Below are 13912 nucleotides of genomic sequence, written 5' to 3'. Positions count from 1 at the left end.
TTATTTTTTGTTTGGTTGGTTGGTTTTTGTTTTTCGAGGTAGGGTCTTGCTCTAGCCCAGGATGACCTGGAATTCACTATGCAGTCTCAGAGTGGCCTTGGCTCTTCTTAAAATTTTGCCAATTTTGGGTCAAAGATCTTAAAGTATAATACATAACAACATTTTTAGCATAGTCAACCTACGAAAACACATTGAAGGCAGGCGCTGGAACCTTCACACTGGAATCTTAATGAAGGAAGTCAGGCCTCCCAAGTAAGAAACGGAAAGGCCAGGACACACTACGCATCCCAGCATACCTTGCTACTACCAGTGACTACAACTCCCAGAGAGCATTGCTCGCCTACGCAAATTCCCTTGTTTCTGGGGCTTGTAGTTCTCCCAGGCGGCGTCGAATTGGCCGCGCTTGCGTGCTCAGTGCCAGGAATGTAAGGTGGTGTTGCCCAAATTTTTGGCAAGGCGGACACACTTCGAACCCCTGGATCCCTTGGATTTTTTTTTGTTTGTTTGTTTCATCGACCAGCTTCTGCTTTACAAAAGGTAAAGTCATCAAGGAGTTTACTATTCCCCATGGCAGGACGCCGTCTCTGGTTTCTGAAAGCGGCCGCGTCTTGAGGAGCACGTTTGTCCCTCCGCTCTCGCCGTAGCCGCCGCCGCCCATCCCTCTTTGTGTGTGTGTGTATGTGTGTGCACCGGGAAGCGGCGGTGGCTGCGGCGAGGACAGTTGGCTTTGGGGCTCAGGAGAGGAGCGCTGCCGGAAAGTTGCAGGCGAGGGGACGCTTCTCCATCTCGCCACCTGACGGGTGCGTTGACTGCTGTTTTCCTTCTGCCTTGTGTGTCCCGCGTGGGAACTCGCCGTCGGGCTTGGCTCCTCCCGGTGACAGCTCCGGCCGCGGGCTTCGGGGAGGAGAGACGGGGTGCGCCGGGCGGTGAGTCAGGCGGCCCCGGGGAACAGGCCACCCTCCGGCCTGATGATCCCCAGACCCCCCGCCAACACGCTCAGCGTCCTGGGGAGCCTTGAACCTGTGCCGCGGTCTCCGGCCCCACGCCCTGCCTGACCGCGCCCTCTTGGCCGTCAGCCCTGGGGAGAAAGTAATTCCTTTTCTCCTGGCTGCATTTTTATGAAAAAGGTTGTGACTGCTTAAGCCGATAGCGTTTCTCCTGCCCTCGTGTGTGCTGGAAGGTGGCCGGCCGCGGACGGGGTGCAGCACAGAACTCGAGGGAAGAAAATGAGCATTGTCAGTGGTGCAGCGGAGGCACCGGCCTGGCACGGGATGGCGGGGCTGGTCCCCGGTGCTTCAGCTCGGCAAACTCGACTGCCGGCGGTTGACTTAACATGTTACTCCCTTTAATCTGCATGCCACTTAGTTTTGGTATCTGTTTCATGCCTATCCTAACGTACAGCGTCATGTGTGTGGAAGTTCTTCCACAATTCTTTTTTTTTTCTTCCACAATTCTTAATAGGAGGCTTTGGGGGGGGGGAGGATGGAGGGATGGAGAAGTGGCTTAGCGGTTAAGGCGCTTGCCTGTGAAGCCAAAGGATCCAGGTTCGACTCCCTAGGACCCACGTGAGCCAGATGCACAAAGGGCGCATGCATCTGGAGTTTGTTTGCAATGGCTGGAGGCCCTGGTGCACCAATTCTCCCTCCCTCCCTCCCTCTCTCTCTCTCTCTCTCTCTCTCCCTGCCTATTTCTGTATCTCTCTCTCAAATAAGTAAATAAAAATAAAAAGTATTTTTTTAAAAAAGGATGGAATAAGCAACATTTCTCTTGCTTGTTTTTATTCTCGGGAATTTTGGTAGAGATATGTGTATTTAAGGGATTTCTCATGTCAGTTGTTCATTGTGGCTTTTTATTTTTTTGTATACCTGAAAATTCAACTGACATGTCTTTATAAAAGAGTGTTGAGATTTTCTTTGTGAATTTATAGGAGGTGAATTTTACCTCTTAGCTAACTTAACCTTAAATATAACTTAATAATTGTGCTTCTTAAGCGATTCTTCCAAAATAGTTTACTAAGGCTTACCCAACTTTCTTGATCTAAAGCAATGAATACTTGTGTTGTACAGAGAGAGAGATTGGCAAAGATAAACAAGGTAACAAGTTCCTTGCTTCTACTTTATACACAGCCCCTAGGTTACTGGTTTTTGTTGTGTTTTTTTTTTTTTTTTTTTTTTTGAGGCAGGGTCTCATTGTAGCCCAGGCTGACCCAGGACATACTCTGTGCCCCAGGCTGGCTTTAAACAAGTGCTGGGATTAAAGGCACGAGCCACCACACCTGTTTAGGTTACTTCTTGAATTCTGAAAAATCACAATTTGATACTGCTTCTAAAACTGAAGATGAAGTAGTGCTTATGTGATAGTTTGTGGTTTTTTTAAAAGCTCTTTATAATTCTGTTTGCCTTACCCATAATTTACTTAGAGATTATCAATATAGCATTAAGGTCACCATGCTGGACACTGTGACAGTAACAAAAACAATGACAACACAGTCCCTAATTTGAAAAACAGTCTAATATGGAACTATGGAATTATTTGTATATTCACAAATAATTGTGTTAAAGTGTCACAGGCACTGTAGATAGGATATTAATGGCGGGGGGGGGGGGTCCAGCCGTGGCCCTTCTAGGTTTTAAAGGAATTTTCTGTTTGGCCTTTTAGTGTTTTGTTTTTGTTTTTTTTTAAATCAAGTTTCTAAGAATGAATGCCAAAAAAAAAGAGACTCCATTAATAGTGTTGATCTGTGTTGCATAGCTAAAGATTTAAGCATTTGCTTCAGATATTAACTCACTAAGCAGCTCAGGTTAGTCTAGAACTCACAGCCTCCTGCCTAGTTTCCAAGGTGCTGGAATTATAGGTTTGAGCCACCGTGGCTGGCTAAGACTTAAGCAGAATGCCAGTCCATGTCTTCTGTCTTGGTTGTAGCCTTTGTCTCCAGGACCCTAATCTACTGTCATCAAGAAAACAGCATTGGATTTAGGTGTGACAGCTTGCTCCTTTAATCCCAGCCCTCCTGAGGTTGAGGCAGGATACTTGTGATTTCAAGGCCAGAATAGGCTAGAGTAACTTCCAGGCCAGTCCTGGCAACACAGTTTTTTATTCATTTACTTATTTGAGAGAGAAAGACAATGGGTGCTCTGGGGCCTCTAGCCACTGCAAATGAACTCCAGATGCATGTGCCACCATGTGCATTTGGCTTACATGGGACCTGGAGAATTGAACCTGGGTCCTTAGGCTTCACAGGCAAGCGCCTTAACCACTAAGCCATTTCTCCAGCCCTACACAGTTTTAAGTATGATGCTTTTAACAGTGTAATGATTATTGTCAATGATGGAATGTATGCTTCTTAGGTTACAAACATGTCGGACAAAAGTGAATTAAAAGCTGAATTGGAACGTAAGAAGCAGCGGTTGGCCCAAATAAGAGAAGAAAAGAAGAGAAAAGAAGAAGAGAGGAAAAAAAAGGAAGTATGTTGATTAAAAAAGAAAATCTCATATAAAATAAGTCAATTCTATTTCAAGTACTTGTACCTACCTTTCTATAATAACTTCAACGTAGTTAAATGTCTAGCAGTTGTTGTTATCAATATGGCACAGTAAGCAAACCTTACTTTAAAACCAGATATATGAAAATGGCAAAACTGGTAAATTAAAATATGATTTCTTTTACTAAGTGAAATTATTTCTTATACATTGACACATTTCTAAGACTGAGTTATGGAAGCTCAGTCAGTTTGCCTGTGTAGTCTTTTAGGAAAACACTTGTTATATGAAGTAAAGGGGACTTCGCATTATAATAACTTATAAGACAGGGCATCTATATCATAAATTACTTTCCATATCTTAAATTAGGGCTTTTTGTTTGTTTTTGTTTTTCAAGGTAGGGTCTTGCTCTAGCCCAGACTGACCTAGAATTCACTATGTAATCTCAGGCTGACCTTAAACTCACAGTGACCTGCCTACCTCTGCCTCCCAAGTGTTAAGATTAAAGGTGTGCACTACCACGCCCTGCTTAAATTAGTTTTTTACTGAATACTTTGCTAGTTTAATCTGTTAATAACCTTTCCAGAATGAATATTAATGGCAATCTGAATACATAATTTATTTGAGCAGAGGATTTGTACTTGTCTTTTTTTAAAAAAAATTATTATTTCTTTGAAAGCAGAGAGAGTGAATGAGAGGAAGAGAGAATAAATAAAAGGGAATGAGCACTCCAGGACCTCGTACCACTGTAAACAAACTCCATGTACATGTGCTATTTTGTGCATCTGGCTTTACTCAGGTACTAGCAATTTGAACTTAGGCCATCAGGCTTTGCAAGCAAGTGTCTTTAACTGCTGAGCAATCTCTCCAGTACCTGTATTTCTCTTTCTTCCTCTCTCTCTCTTTTTTTTTTTTTAATATCTGAGGTAGGGTCTCACTCTAGCCCAGACTGACCTGGAATTCACTATGTAGTGTCAGGCTGGCCCGGAACTCTTGGCGACCCTATCTCTTCCTCATGAGTGCTGGGATTAAAGGCGTGTGTCACCATGCCTGGCTGTACTTCTCCATTGTGAGTTAATGAAATAAATTTGCTGAGTAGGCTTGCTAGTATCATGAAGTACAGCAAGTTCCCCCTGGTGCATCTGGTTTACGTGGGTCCTGGGGAGTTGAACCTGAGTCCTTTGGCTTGGCAGGCAAGTGCCTTAACCACTAAGCCATTTCTCCAGCTCCTGAAACTCTTTAGAAAAAAGAATTGAATACTTTTACCACAAATATGTTTTAAATGGTCAGTATAAAAGAAATCTCTTAGGGACTGAAGGGAAAAATTTTTGGCAGAAAAATCAAAGTTGCAGCATTGCTATTATGCCATGAAGGCCTATAAGTGAAGAATTTGCTGCTTTCTCCTCAGCCTCTCTGTTCTTTACACTTAGAAGAGGGTTCAAGCTTTGGTTAGAAGCATGATTCAGGCTGGTAGAGCCCATCCAGATGGTATATGTGGCCCTAAACTGGTTGGTGCTAAGAGCTTGCTTTGTATTTTCTACAGATGACCATATGCAACCTCTAAGGGAGATGTATTACACACTTGATGTTTGGTTCAGAGTTTATAAAGCTTTAGAAAAGAATTCAGGGACTGGAGGGATGGCTTAGCAGTTAAGGCACTTGCCTACAAAGCTAAATGACCCATGTTCAATTTCCTAGTACCCCTACAAAGCCAGACGCACAAGGTGGCACATGCATTTGGAGTTTGTTTGCAGTGGCGAGAGGCCCTGGTGTGCCCATTCTCTCTCTATCTGCCTCTTTCTCTCAAATAAATAAATAAAATATTAAAAGGAAAGAAAAGAATTCAGTGGTAATAAGCAGTAAGTTTGTTATAGTCTGGTGTGGGCTTGGTAACACAGTCTTTATTCTTATGCTATTGTGGTGAAATTTTCTGATGAATTAAAGTGATATAGAGCATTCTGACTAATGAAATTCATTCAAACATGAGTAGTAATTGCCTTGATGACATCATTTGTAGTGTGTTTGTAGAACATTTCCTTGGAAAGCTTCAACTGTACCTGAGATTTTTGGGGTGAGCTGAGAGTGTTGAGGGTTGCTTTAATGAGATTAAAAAAATTTTTTTTACATTTATTTGAGAAAGAGAAAGAAAAAGAGACAGATACAGAGAGAGTGAGTATGGGCACTTTTTTTCCCCTTTTACAGTTATTCTGTGTCTAAGCTTTTGTATCACTAGGGATGAGAAGCTTCCATGATTCCTGTCTGTGGTCATCATTTTCATAATACAGAGAATTTGAAGTTAAGTGCATTTAAAAAATTGTATGTGTTTGAAAATTTTTGGTTTGTTTATTTACTTACTTGAGATCGGGTCTAACTTTGTAGCTCTAGCTGGCTTAGAACTCACAATGTAGACCAGGCTGGTCTTGGACTTTGAATGATTCTGCTGAGTTCTGGGATTACAGGCACGTGCCACCATGTGTGGCTATTTTGAATTTTTTTTGTGTGGAAATTTCTTTTTTTGTGATTATTTAAAATTAATTAATTTTGCCGGGCGTGGTGGCGCACGCCTTTAATCCCAGCACTCGGGAGGCAGAGGTAGGAGGATTGCCATGAGTTCAAGGCCACCCTGAGACTACAGAGTTAATTCCAGGTCAGCCTGGACCAGAGTGAGACCCTACCTCGAAAAACCAAAAAAAAAATATAAAAATTAAAAAAAAATAAAATTAATTAATTTTGTACTCAGCTAATACAGTCAATTTGGTACCATTATTATGCTCATCCATTACCTTGGCCCCTCCTTGTTGAAATATATGGGTCATATTGTGGAGTTAGCCCACAGTTATGGGCAGGATAAATGTCTGCATATCATGACCCAACATGTGGCTCTGACATTCTTTCTGCCCCCTCTTCCGCAAAATTTCCTTGAACCATGTTGGGTTCATTTTTGGTCTGCTTCAGTGATGAGGTGTTGAGGGCCTCTGGGATCTCTGATTTGGTAGGAGTTGATTTTTCTCTAAAAATATGGAACACTTCATGAATTTGCATGTCATCCTTGCGCAGGGGCCATGCTAGTCTTCTCTGTATCGTTCCAGTTTTAGTATATGTGCTGCTGAAGCGAGCACTTGTGGAAATTTCTTGATTAAATAGAAACATAGACTCAATGAGAATAATTAGTAAAGAAAATAAATAAATAAAATCTTTATTTAAAACTAATTTTGTCCTAAAAGGGTAGCACTTTAATATGTATATAAAATGTGTGTGTATGTATATGTATGTTACATATACACACATGCATACATATATGCGCATATATATATATATATATATATATATATATATATATATATGTGTGTGTGTGTATGTATATAGATTCTGTATTGCAGCACTGAGGATTAAACCAGGGCTTACATATGCTAAGCACTCTGCCACTGAGCTATATTCTCATTCCTCAAATTAAAAAATATGTATATAGATATATTTAAAAAGAAGCAGTTTCCTTTCTTTTTAAAATGTTTATTTATTTAAGAGAAAGAGAGAGAGACTGAACCCCAAATGTATGCACCACCTTGTGCATCTGGCTAACGTGGATCCGGGGAATCGAACCTGGGTCCTTTGGCTTTGCAGGCAAGCACCTTAACCCCCAAGCCATCTCCGTAGCCCTAAAAGTATTTTTTACAAATGGGAATATTTCGTGCTGTACGCAAACGTATGTTTTAAATTGGAATTTTAGACAGACCAGAAGAAGGAAGCTACTGCTCCTGCTCAGGAAGAATCCGACCTTGAGAAAAAGAGAAGAGAAGCTGAAGCCTTGCTGCAGAGCATGGGGCTGACCTCAGAGTCCCCCCTTGGTAAGGACACGAGTCTCTCTGTTTGTAAGGATAGGCAGTGTTCTCTCCAGCCTACCCGGGTCCCAGCTCAGTGAGTTGATTTGACATATTTTGCATATTTTCTTCGTATCTCAAAATCATTAATCTTATCATTTACTTGGAATTGCCTTTTTAGATATGCTAGTACATAGTTATTTTATTTGCTCAGAAGACCTACAAGATTAATATTTACTAACATATGCCAAACCACCAATTGACTTTTCTTACTAAATCAGTAATTTATTTTTTTAAAAATCTGTTTAGCAAGCTTTGTGTGACATACTGTGTTAAGTTCAAAAATGAATATGTATTCTTTTCTGTAGGCTAAGAGAGGCATGATCAATCAGTGACATTACTAGTATTCAAGAGCCTAGGAGTAGGAGCTGGGGAGATGGCTCAGTGGATAAAACAGTCTTGGTTCAAGCCAGAATACCTGAGTTCAATCCCAACTCATATTAAAGAAAGAAAAAAAAAAAAAAAGCCAGAAGCCATCGTGGGCTTCTATAATCCTAGCATGCTGATGCTGACAGGTGAGAGGTGGAATCGGGAGAATTTCCGGGAAGCTTATGGTGAGTGCAGTAAAGAACAACAGCAAAGTGGGACTTCAAAGACTTCCTCAAGTAAGGTAGAAAGATGAGGACTGACCTGAAGGTTGTCCTCTGATAGCATGTGTGCCGTGGCACACGATCATCTGCATTCACACACATGCATGCACACACGCAATATTTTAATTTTTACGTTTTTATGAGAAAAAGAGAATTGGTGAGCCAGGGCCTCTAGCCAATGCAATTGAACTCCAGACGTATGTGACCTTGTGTGTGTCACCTTGTGCATCTGGCTTATGTGGGTTCTGGGGAGTTGAACCTGGGTCCTTAGGCTACTACACTCAGCTTCCACCTTTTTAAAAAGAAATTTGGGGGCTGGAGGGATGGCTTAGCAGTTAAGGCACTGGCCTGCAAAGCTAAAGGACCCAGGTTTGATTCCCCAGGACTCACATAAGCCAGATGCATAAGGTGGCACATGCTTCTGGAGTTCGTTTGCATCAGCTGAAGGCCCTGGTGTACCCATTTTCTTTCTCTTTATCTGTCCCTCTCTTTCTCTCTCAAATATAAATAAAATTTTAAAAAATGTATTTAGAAATAAAAAGAAAGGTTTTTTTTTTTTTTTTTTTTTTTTGTTGTTTGTTTTTAAGGTAGGGTCTCACTCCAGCCCAGGCTGACCTGTAATTCACTATGGAGTCTCAGGGTGGCCTTGAACTCTTGACAATTCTCCTACCTCTGTCTCCCAAGTGCAGGGATTAAAGGCATGCACCACCACGCCCGGCTAAGTTTTTTTCTATATTGAAGATGCAAATATATTATTCTGTACAGTTTTCTAATAGTTTTATATTTAGATATTTAGATTGCTTTCTTGTTTGTCCTTTTTTCTAAAGCAGATTTATTATTTTTCAGGATCCTGATATGAAGTTTATTTTATTTATTTACTTATTTGACAGAGAAAGAGGGAGAGGGGAAGAGAGAGAGAGAATGGGCATGCCAAGGCCTCTAGTCACTGTGAACAAACTCCAGATGCTTGCACCCCCTTGTGCTGCATCTGGCTAATGTGGGTCTTAGGGAATCAAACCTGAGTCCTTTGGCTTTGCAGGCAAGCACTTAACCACTAAGCAATCCCTCCAGCCCATTTTGTTTGTTTTGTTCCATGATGCTAAAGGTTACACCTAGGCTTCACACATGCCAGGCAGTCACTCTATCACTAAGCTTAAACCCTAACACACCTCCCTTACTTATTTATTTTAAATATTACTTATTTATTTGAAAGAGAAAGAGGCAGAGAGAGAATGGGCATGCCAGGGTCTCTAGCCACTGCAGACAAACTTTAGATGCATGTGCCACCATCTGCATCTGACTCATGTGGGTACTGGGGAATTGAACCTGGGTCTTTAGGCTTCATAGGCAAGTGTCTTGACTGCTAAGCCAGATGCACAAAGGTGAGGCAAGCGCAAGGTCGCACATGCTCACTAGGTGGTGCAAGCATCAGGACTTCAGTTGCAGTGGCTGAGACCCTGGTATGCCAATTCTCTCTCTTTCCCTCTCTGTCTCTAAATAAATAAATATTTTTAAAACCCAAAACAAAAATGTTTGATTGCCTATTCATATGGCATATGTCTGAAATCCCAGTACTTGGGAGACTAAAGCAGGAGAATTGCAAGTTTGATACCAGACTGAGCTACAATAGTGAAACCCTGTCCCAAGGGGAAAGACAAGCTTGATTCACTTTGCCAAGAATGTCATAGGTGATGCCGTGGGAGTTTATAGGTATTGAACCAGCAGTATATTTTTGTGAGCTGAGCTGTTAGTGTTGCTGTGATTATTTATGATCATGATAGATAGGTCTCTCCATCATAACTACCCCTGTGACTAATAAGTAGTAACTGAAGGAGATACTTGGGTACCATGTGAATGTTCTTTTCTCTATCAGCTTTTACTATTAACTATTTTTGTGTGTGTGTGTGCGTGCGCGTGCCTGCGTGTGTGTATTGCAGTGGGGGGAGGGGCTCATGTGGGCCACAGCAAAGTGTGGTCAGAGAACAACCTTGTGATGTTTCTTCTCCTACCTTCTTTTTCTAATTAAAAAAAAATATTATTTATTTGCAAGCAGAGAGAGAGAATGGATATAAATGGGCACACCAGGGCTTCTTTCCATTGCAAACAAACTCCAGATGCACGTACCAGTTTATCTATTTTTACATGGGTCCTGGGTAATCATACCCAGGCCATAGACTTTGCAAGCAAGTGTCTTTTTAACCACTAAGCCATCTCTTCAGCCTTTCCTACCTTCTTTTGAGACACGGTTTCTCTCATTGCTTTTGCTGCTACTACCTGGGAACTTCCAGGTTCTTCCGGTTCCACCAGCCATTGCTGTAGGCAGGTTGGGATTACAGACTGGTGTGTCACTTTGTGGCCAGCTTTACGTGGGTGCTGATGCAGATCAAACTCTGGACAGCAGGCTTGCAAGCAAGTGCCTTTAATCTCCCCAGCCACTCATCAGTTTTATTTTTTTTTACCTAATGTATTAATGCTCATTGATGATCCTTATAATCAATTATGTACACGTTGCTGAATTGTAATTCTCCCTCCTTTCTGCATTTAATGGCTGAAGTTCTTTTATAAAGGGATTGCCCTTAACAAAAGTTAGAAAAGCAGGAGACTGTTCTTTAATTACTTTCACTTTAATTACTAATAGTCACTTCTAAAGGTGGCAGGTGAGTTTTTCTCCTGTATTTTAAACAAATGAAGTAATATTCTAGGGATTTTGATATAAATACCTATAAATGAAGTTTGCCTGTAATTGTACTGCCATGTTTGTTAGCCATAGTTACAGGTTTGTTTTTTTTTTTCTTTCTTTATTTGAGAGAGAGAGAGAGACAGACAGATAGTAAAAGAGAAGGGTGGGGTGGGAAGTGCTCCAGAGCCTCCAGCCACTGGAATCAAACTCCAGAATGCATATGCCACCTTGTGCTTACATGGGTCCTTTGGCTTTGCAGGCAAGTGCCTTAACTGCTAAACCATTTCTCCAGTCCCATAGTTACAGTTTTAGAATAAATTGGCAACTTCCTTTTTGCTATTTTTTGGAATTTATTATAGAAGTTGTTACTTTTTTCTTAAATACTTGATAAACTTCAACTGTTAAAGCTTCCTTTCCTTAGGTTATGACTTCTTTCTTCGGGGTCTAGAGAGCAGGAGCTATTTGGTATTTCATTTTGTTGTTATAGTTTATATAGAAGTTTTCTATGTTGTCTTATCAGTCCCTCCCCCCATTAAAATCCACCCCATAAATATTTATTGTCTCATGGATTGTGTTGGTCAGGAGTTTTGAAGTGTTATAGCTGACTATGTCTAGCCTGGGATCTCTAATGGTTTTGAAATTTGAAGGACTGGCTCAGGCTAGAAGCTTTGCTTTCAGGGTTTTTCATCTACATGGCTGGTAAGTTGGGATCTGTTGTTACTAGGAAAGCTGAGCTCCTATTCATGTGTTGCACTTGAGTCTGTTTACTGCATATTACTTCAATTATTTTAGAGGGAGCATCATGACAGAAAGTGGGCCTGCAAAAAAAAAAAAAAAAAGAAAGAAAGAAAGAAAAGAAAAGAAAGAAAGAAGAGAAAACAAGAAAAGCTGGCCTTTTAACTTTTTATTTTATTTTATATATTTTTTGGTGTGCATATGTGTAGGATATGTGTGTGAGGGTGTATATGCATGTGTATATGCATGGGCTGCATGTATAGAGAGTCCAGAGGCAGACATCATGTGTCCTCTTTCTCTCTTCCACCTTATTTCCCTGATGTAGGACTCCTTGTTTTTCACTTCCACTGGCTCAGTTCTTCTGTCTCCACCCCTCCCAGCACCGCTACACCCAGTTTTTCATGTAGGTGCTAGGGTTCGAACTCAGGTCCTCTTGTTATGCAGCAAGCACTCTTACCTGCTGAACTATGTCCCTAGCCCTCTCTATTGTTATTCTTAGAAGTCACAAAATATCCCTTCTCTACCCTATTCTCCCCATTGGAAGAGAATCACTGAGTCCAGCCCATTTTATTTTTTAAAAAGATGGGACTGGACATGGTGGTGCATATTTTTAATCCCAGCACTTGGGAGGCCAAGGTAGAAGGATCAACATGAGTTTGAGGCACCCTGAGACTACAGAGTCAATTCCAGGTCAGCCTGGGCTAGAGTGAGACCCTACCTCAAAAAAAAAAAAAAAAATTGGGGACTGGAGAGATGACTTAGCAGTAAAGGCACTTGCTGGCAAAGCCCAAGGACCCATGTTCAACTCTCCAGGTCCTACATAAGCCAGATGCAAGGTGACGCGAGTGCACAAAGTCGCACATGTGCACAAGGTAGCTCATGCGTCTGGGATTTGATTGCAGTGGCTGAGGCTCTGGCATGCCAATTCTCTCTTTGTTTATCTTTCCTCTCTCTCTCTCTTTCATTTTCTTTCTCATGAAGGCATGTGCCACCATGCCCAGCAAAAAAAATAAAAAATAATAAAAAAAAAATTTATGAGGGCTGGGTGGCTCAATGGTTAAATATGCTTGCTTACAAAGCCTGCTGGCCCAGGTTCAATTCCCCAGTACCCACATTAAAGCCAGAAACACAAAGTGGCACATGTGTTTGGTTGGAGTTTGGTCACAGTGATAAAAGGCCCTGCTGCATGTTCTCTTTCTTGTAAATAAACAAATAAAAATAATTTTTAAACTTGTTATGAGCCACATTTGATTTAGAATTTGGGGCTAAGTAATATGTTAAATTTCTAGTGTGTGCTGAAAGACAGATGAACTTTAAATAAAGGAAGTATAATTGTCCTTTTGCATTCTTGTTGATCTGCATTTCTTTAACCTTTATCATGATCCTTGTATCTATCCTAGGAAGCATGGGTATGTTCCTATGCCTGTGTTTGGATGTTATTCAGATGAAACATGTAAAAAAAAAAAAAAGCTGTATAATTACTTACAGCTTTTAAAAAAAATAATGAAATCCCTGAGGATATTTTTCAAGAATATGTGGTCTTGATTGGCAAATGAATGTTATTTGTGAAATAGAGTTTTGTTTTTTTCTTGAGGTAGGGTCTCTTTAGCCCAGGCTGACCTGGAACTCACTCTGTATTCCCAGAATGGCCTCAGACTCACAGTGATCCTCCTACATCTGCCTCCCGAGTTCTGGGATTAAAGATGTGCACTGGACTGGAGAAATGGCTTAGTGGTTAAGGTGCTTGCCTACATAGTCTAAGGACTCATGTTCAACTCTCCAGGTCCCATGTAAGCCAGACAGTGATGCAAGCACGCAAAAACGCAAGCATGCAAGGTTGCATGTATGCACAAGGGGGCACACATGTCTGGAGTTCTGTTGCAGTGGCTGGAGGCCCTGGCATGCCAGTTCTCTCACTCTCGCTCTCTCATTTATTTTTTTTTTTTAAAGGCAGCCTGTTGGGCTTGCCTTAAAAAAAAAAGGCATGCACCATCACTCATGGCTAAATTAAGGTTTTTGTGTGTAGGATTTCAGTGTACACAGATGGGAAAGGAAAACCTTTCAGGCAGAAGAAATATGAGAGAAGATGCGGAATTTGAAAAGGAAACAGCAAGCTATTCACGTTGACAGGCTGACAGTGGGGGCGAGCATACTGGAAGTGAAAGGCGAAGCTACCCTTGGGAAGGCACTACTGGGAGATCGTGCAGGGATTCTTTTCTTCCCCAGGAAAGTGATGTCCTCACAGCTCTTCTTATCAGTTATGAACATTTTTGATTGATTTTTATTGTTTTTGTTTTCTATTAATTTTTTTTTTCAAGGTAGGGTCTCACTCTAGCTCAGGCTGACCTAGAAATCACTATGTAGTCACAGGGTGGCCTTGAACTCATGGCGATCCTCCTACCTCTACCTCCCGAGAGCTGAGATTAAAGGCATGTGCCACCACGCCCTGCTTTCTATTGATTTTTAAAATGAGGAGCTGCTAGACATTTTGCATGGCCATAATTTGAGTATAAAATTAGTAGGGGGCAATATATAATCTAAATTCAGATG

At 41.3% G+C, this 13912-nt stretch overlaps 1 protein-coding gene and 1 non-coding gene across 4 annotated transcripts in view; one reads left to right on the top strand and one right to left on the bottom strand.

Moving 5' to 3' along the window:
• The first annotated feature begins 393 nt into the window (after window positions 1-393).
• The window catches only part of Dync1i2 (dynein cytoplasmic 1 intermediate chain 2), a 69790-nt gene continuing 56271 nt past the window's right edge, over window positions 394-13912 (top strand). For 2 of the 3 annotated variants that reach the window (XM_004660352.2, XM_045147104.1), the window contains exons 1-3: window positions 649-800; window positions 3348-3464; window positions 7207-7324. In XM_004660352.2, coding sequence (XP_004660409.1) covers window positions 3357-3464; window positions 7207-7324 — 226 coding nt within the window. In that variant the 5' untranslated portion in view covers window positions 649-800; window positions 3348-3356. Of the gene's footprint in view, window positions 538-648; window positions 801-3347; window positions 3465-7206; window positions 7325-13912 lie in introns of those variants that run through there. The other variant, XM_045147105.1, reaches the window with a different exon arrangement.
• On the bottom strand, window positions 6492-6598 carry LOC123460366. Its single transcript, XR_006636931.1, has one exon. It is a non-coding gene; the product is annotated as a U6 spliceosomal RNA (small nuclear RNA).

This window comes from Jaculus jaculus, chromosome 4 (genome assembly GCF_020740685.1).
Source record: "Jaculus jaculus isolate mJacJac1 chromosome 4, mJacJac1.mat.Y.cur, whole genome shotgun sequence".
Classification (NCBI taxonomy): Eukaryota; Metazoa; Chordata; class Mammalia; order Rodentia; family Dipodidae; genus Jaculus; species Jaculus jaculus.
This window is presented reverse-complemented; position numbering and strand designations above follow the sequence as displayed.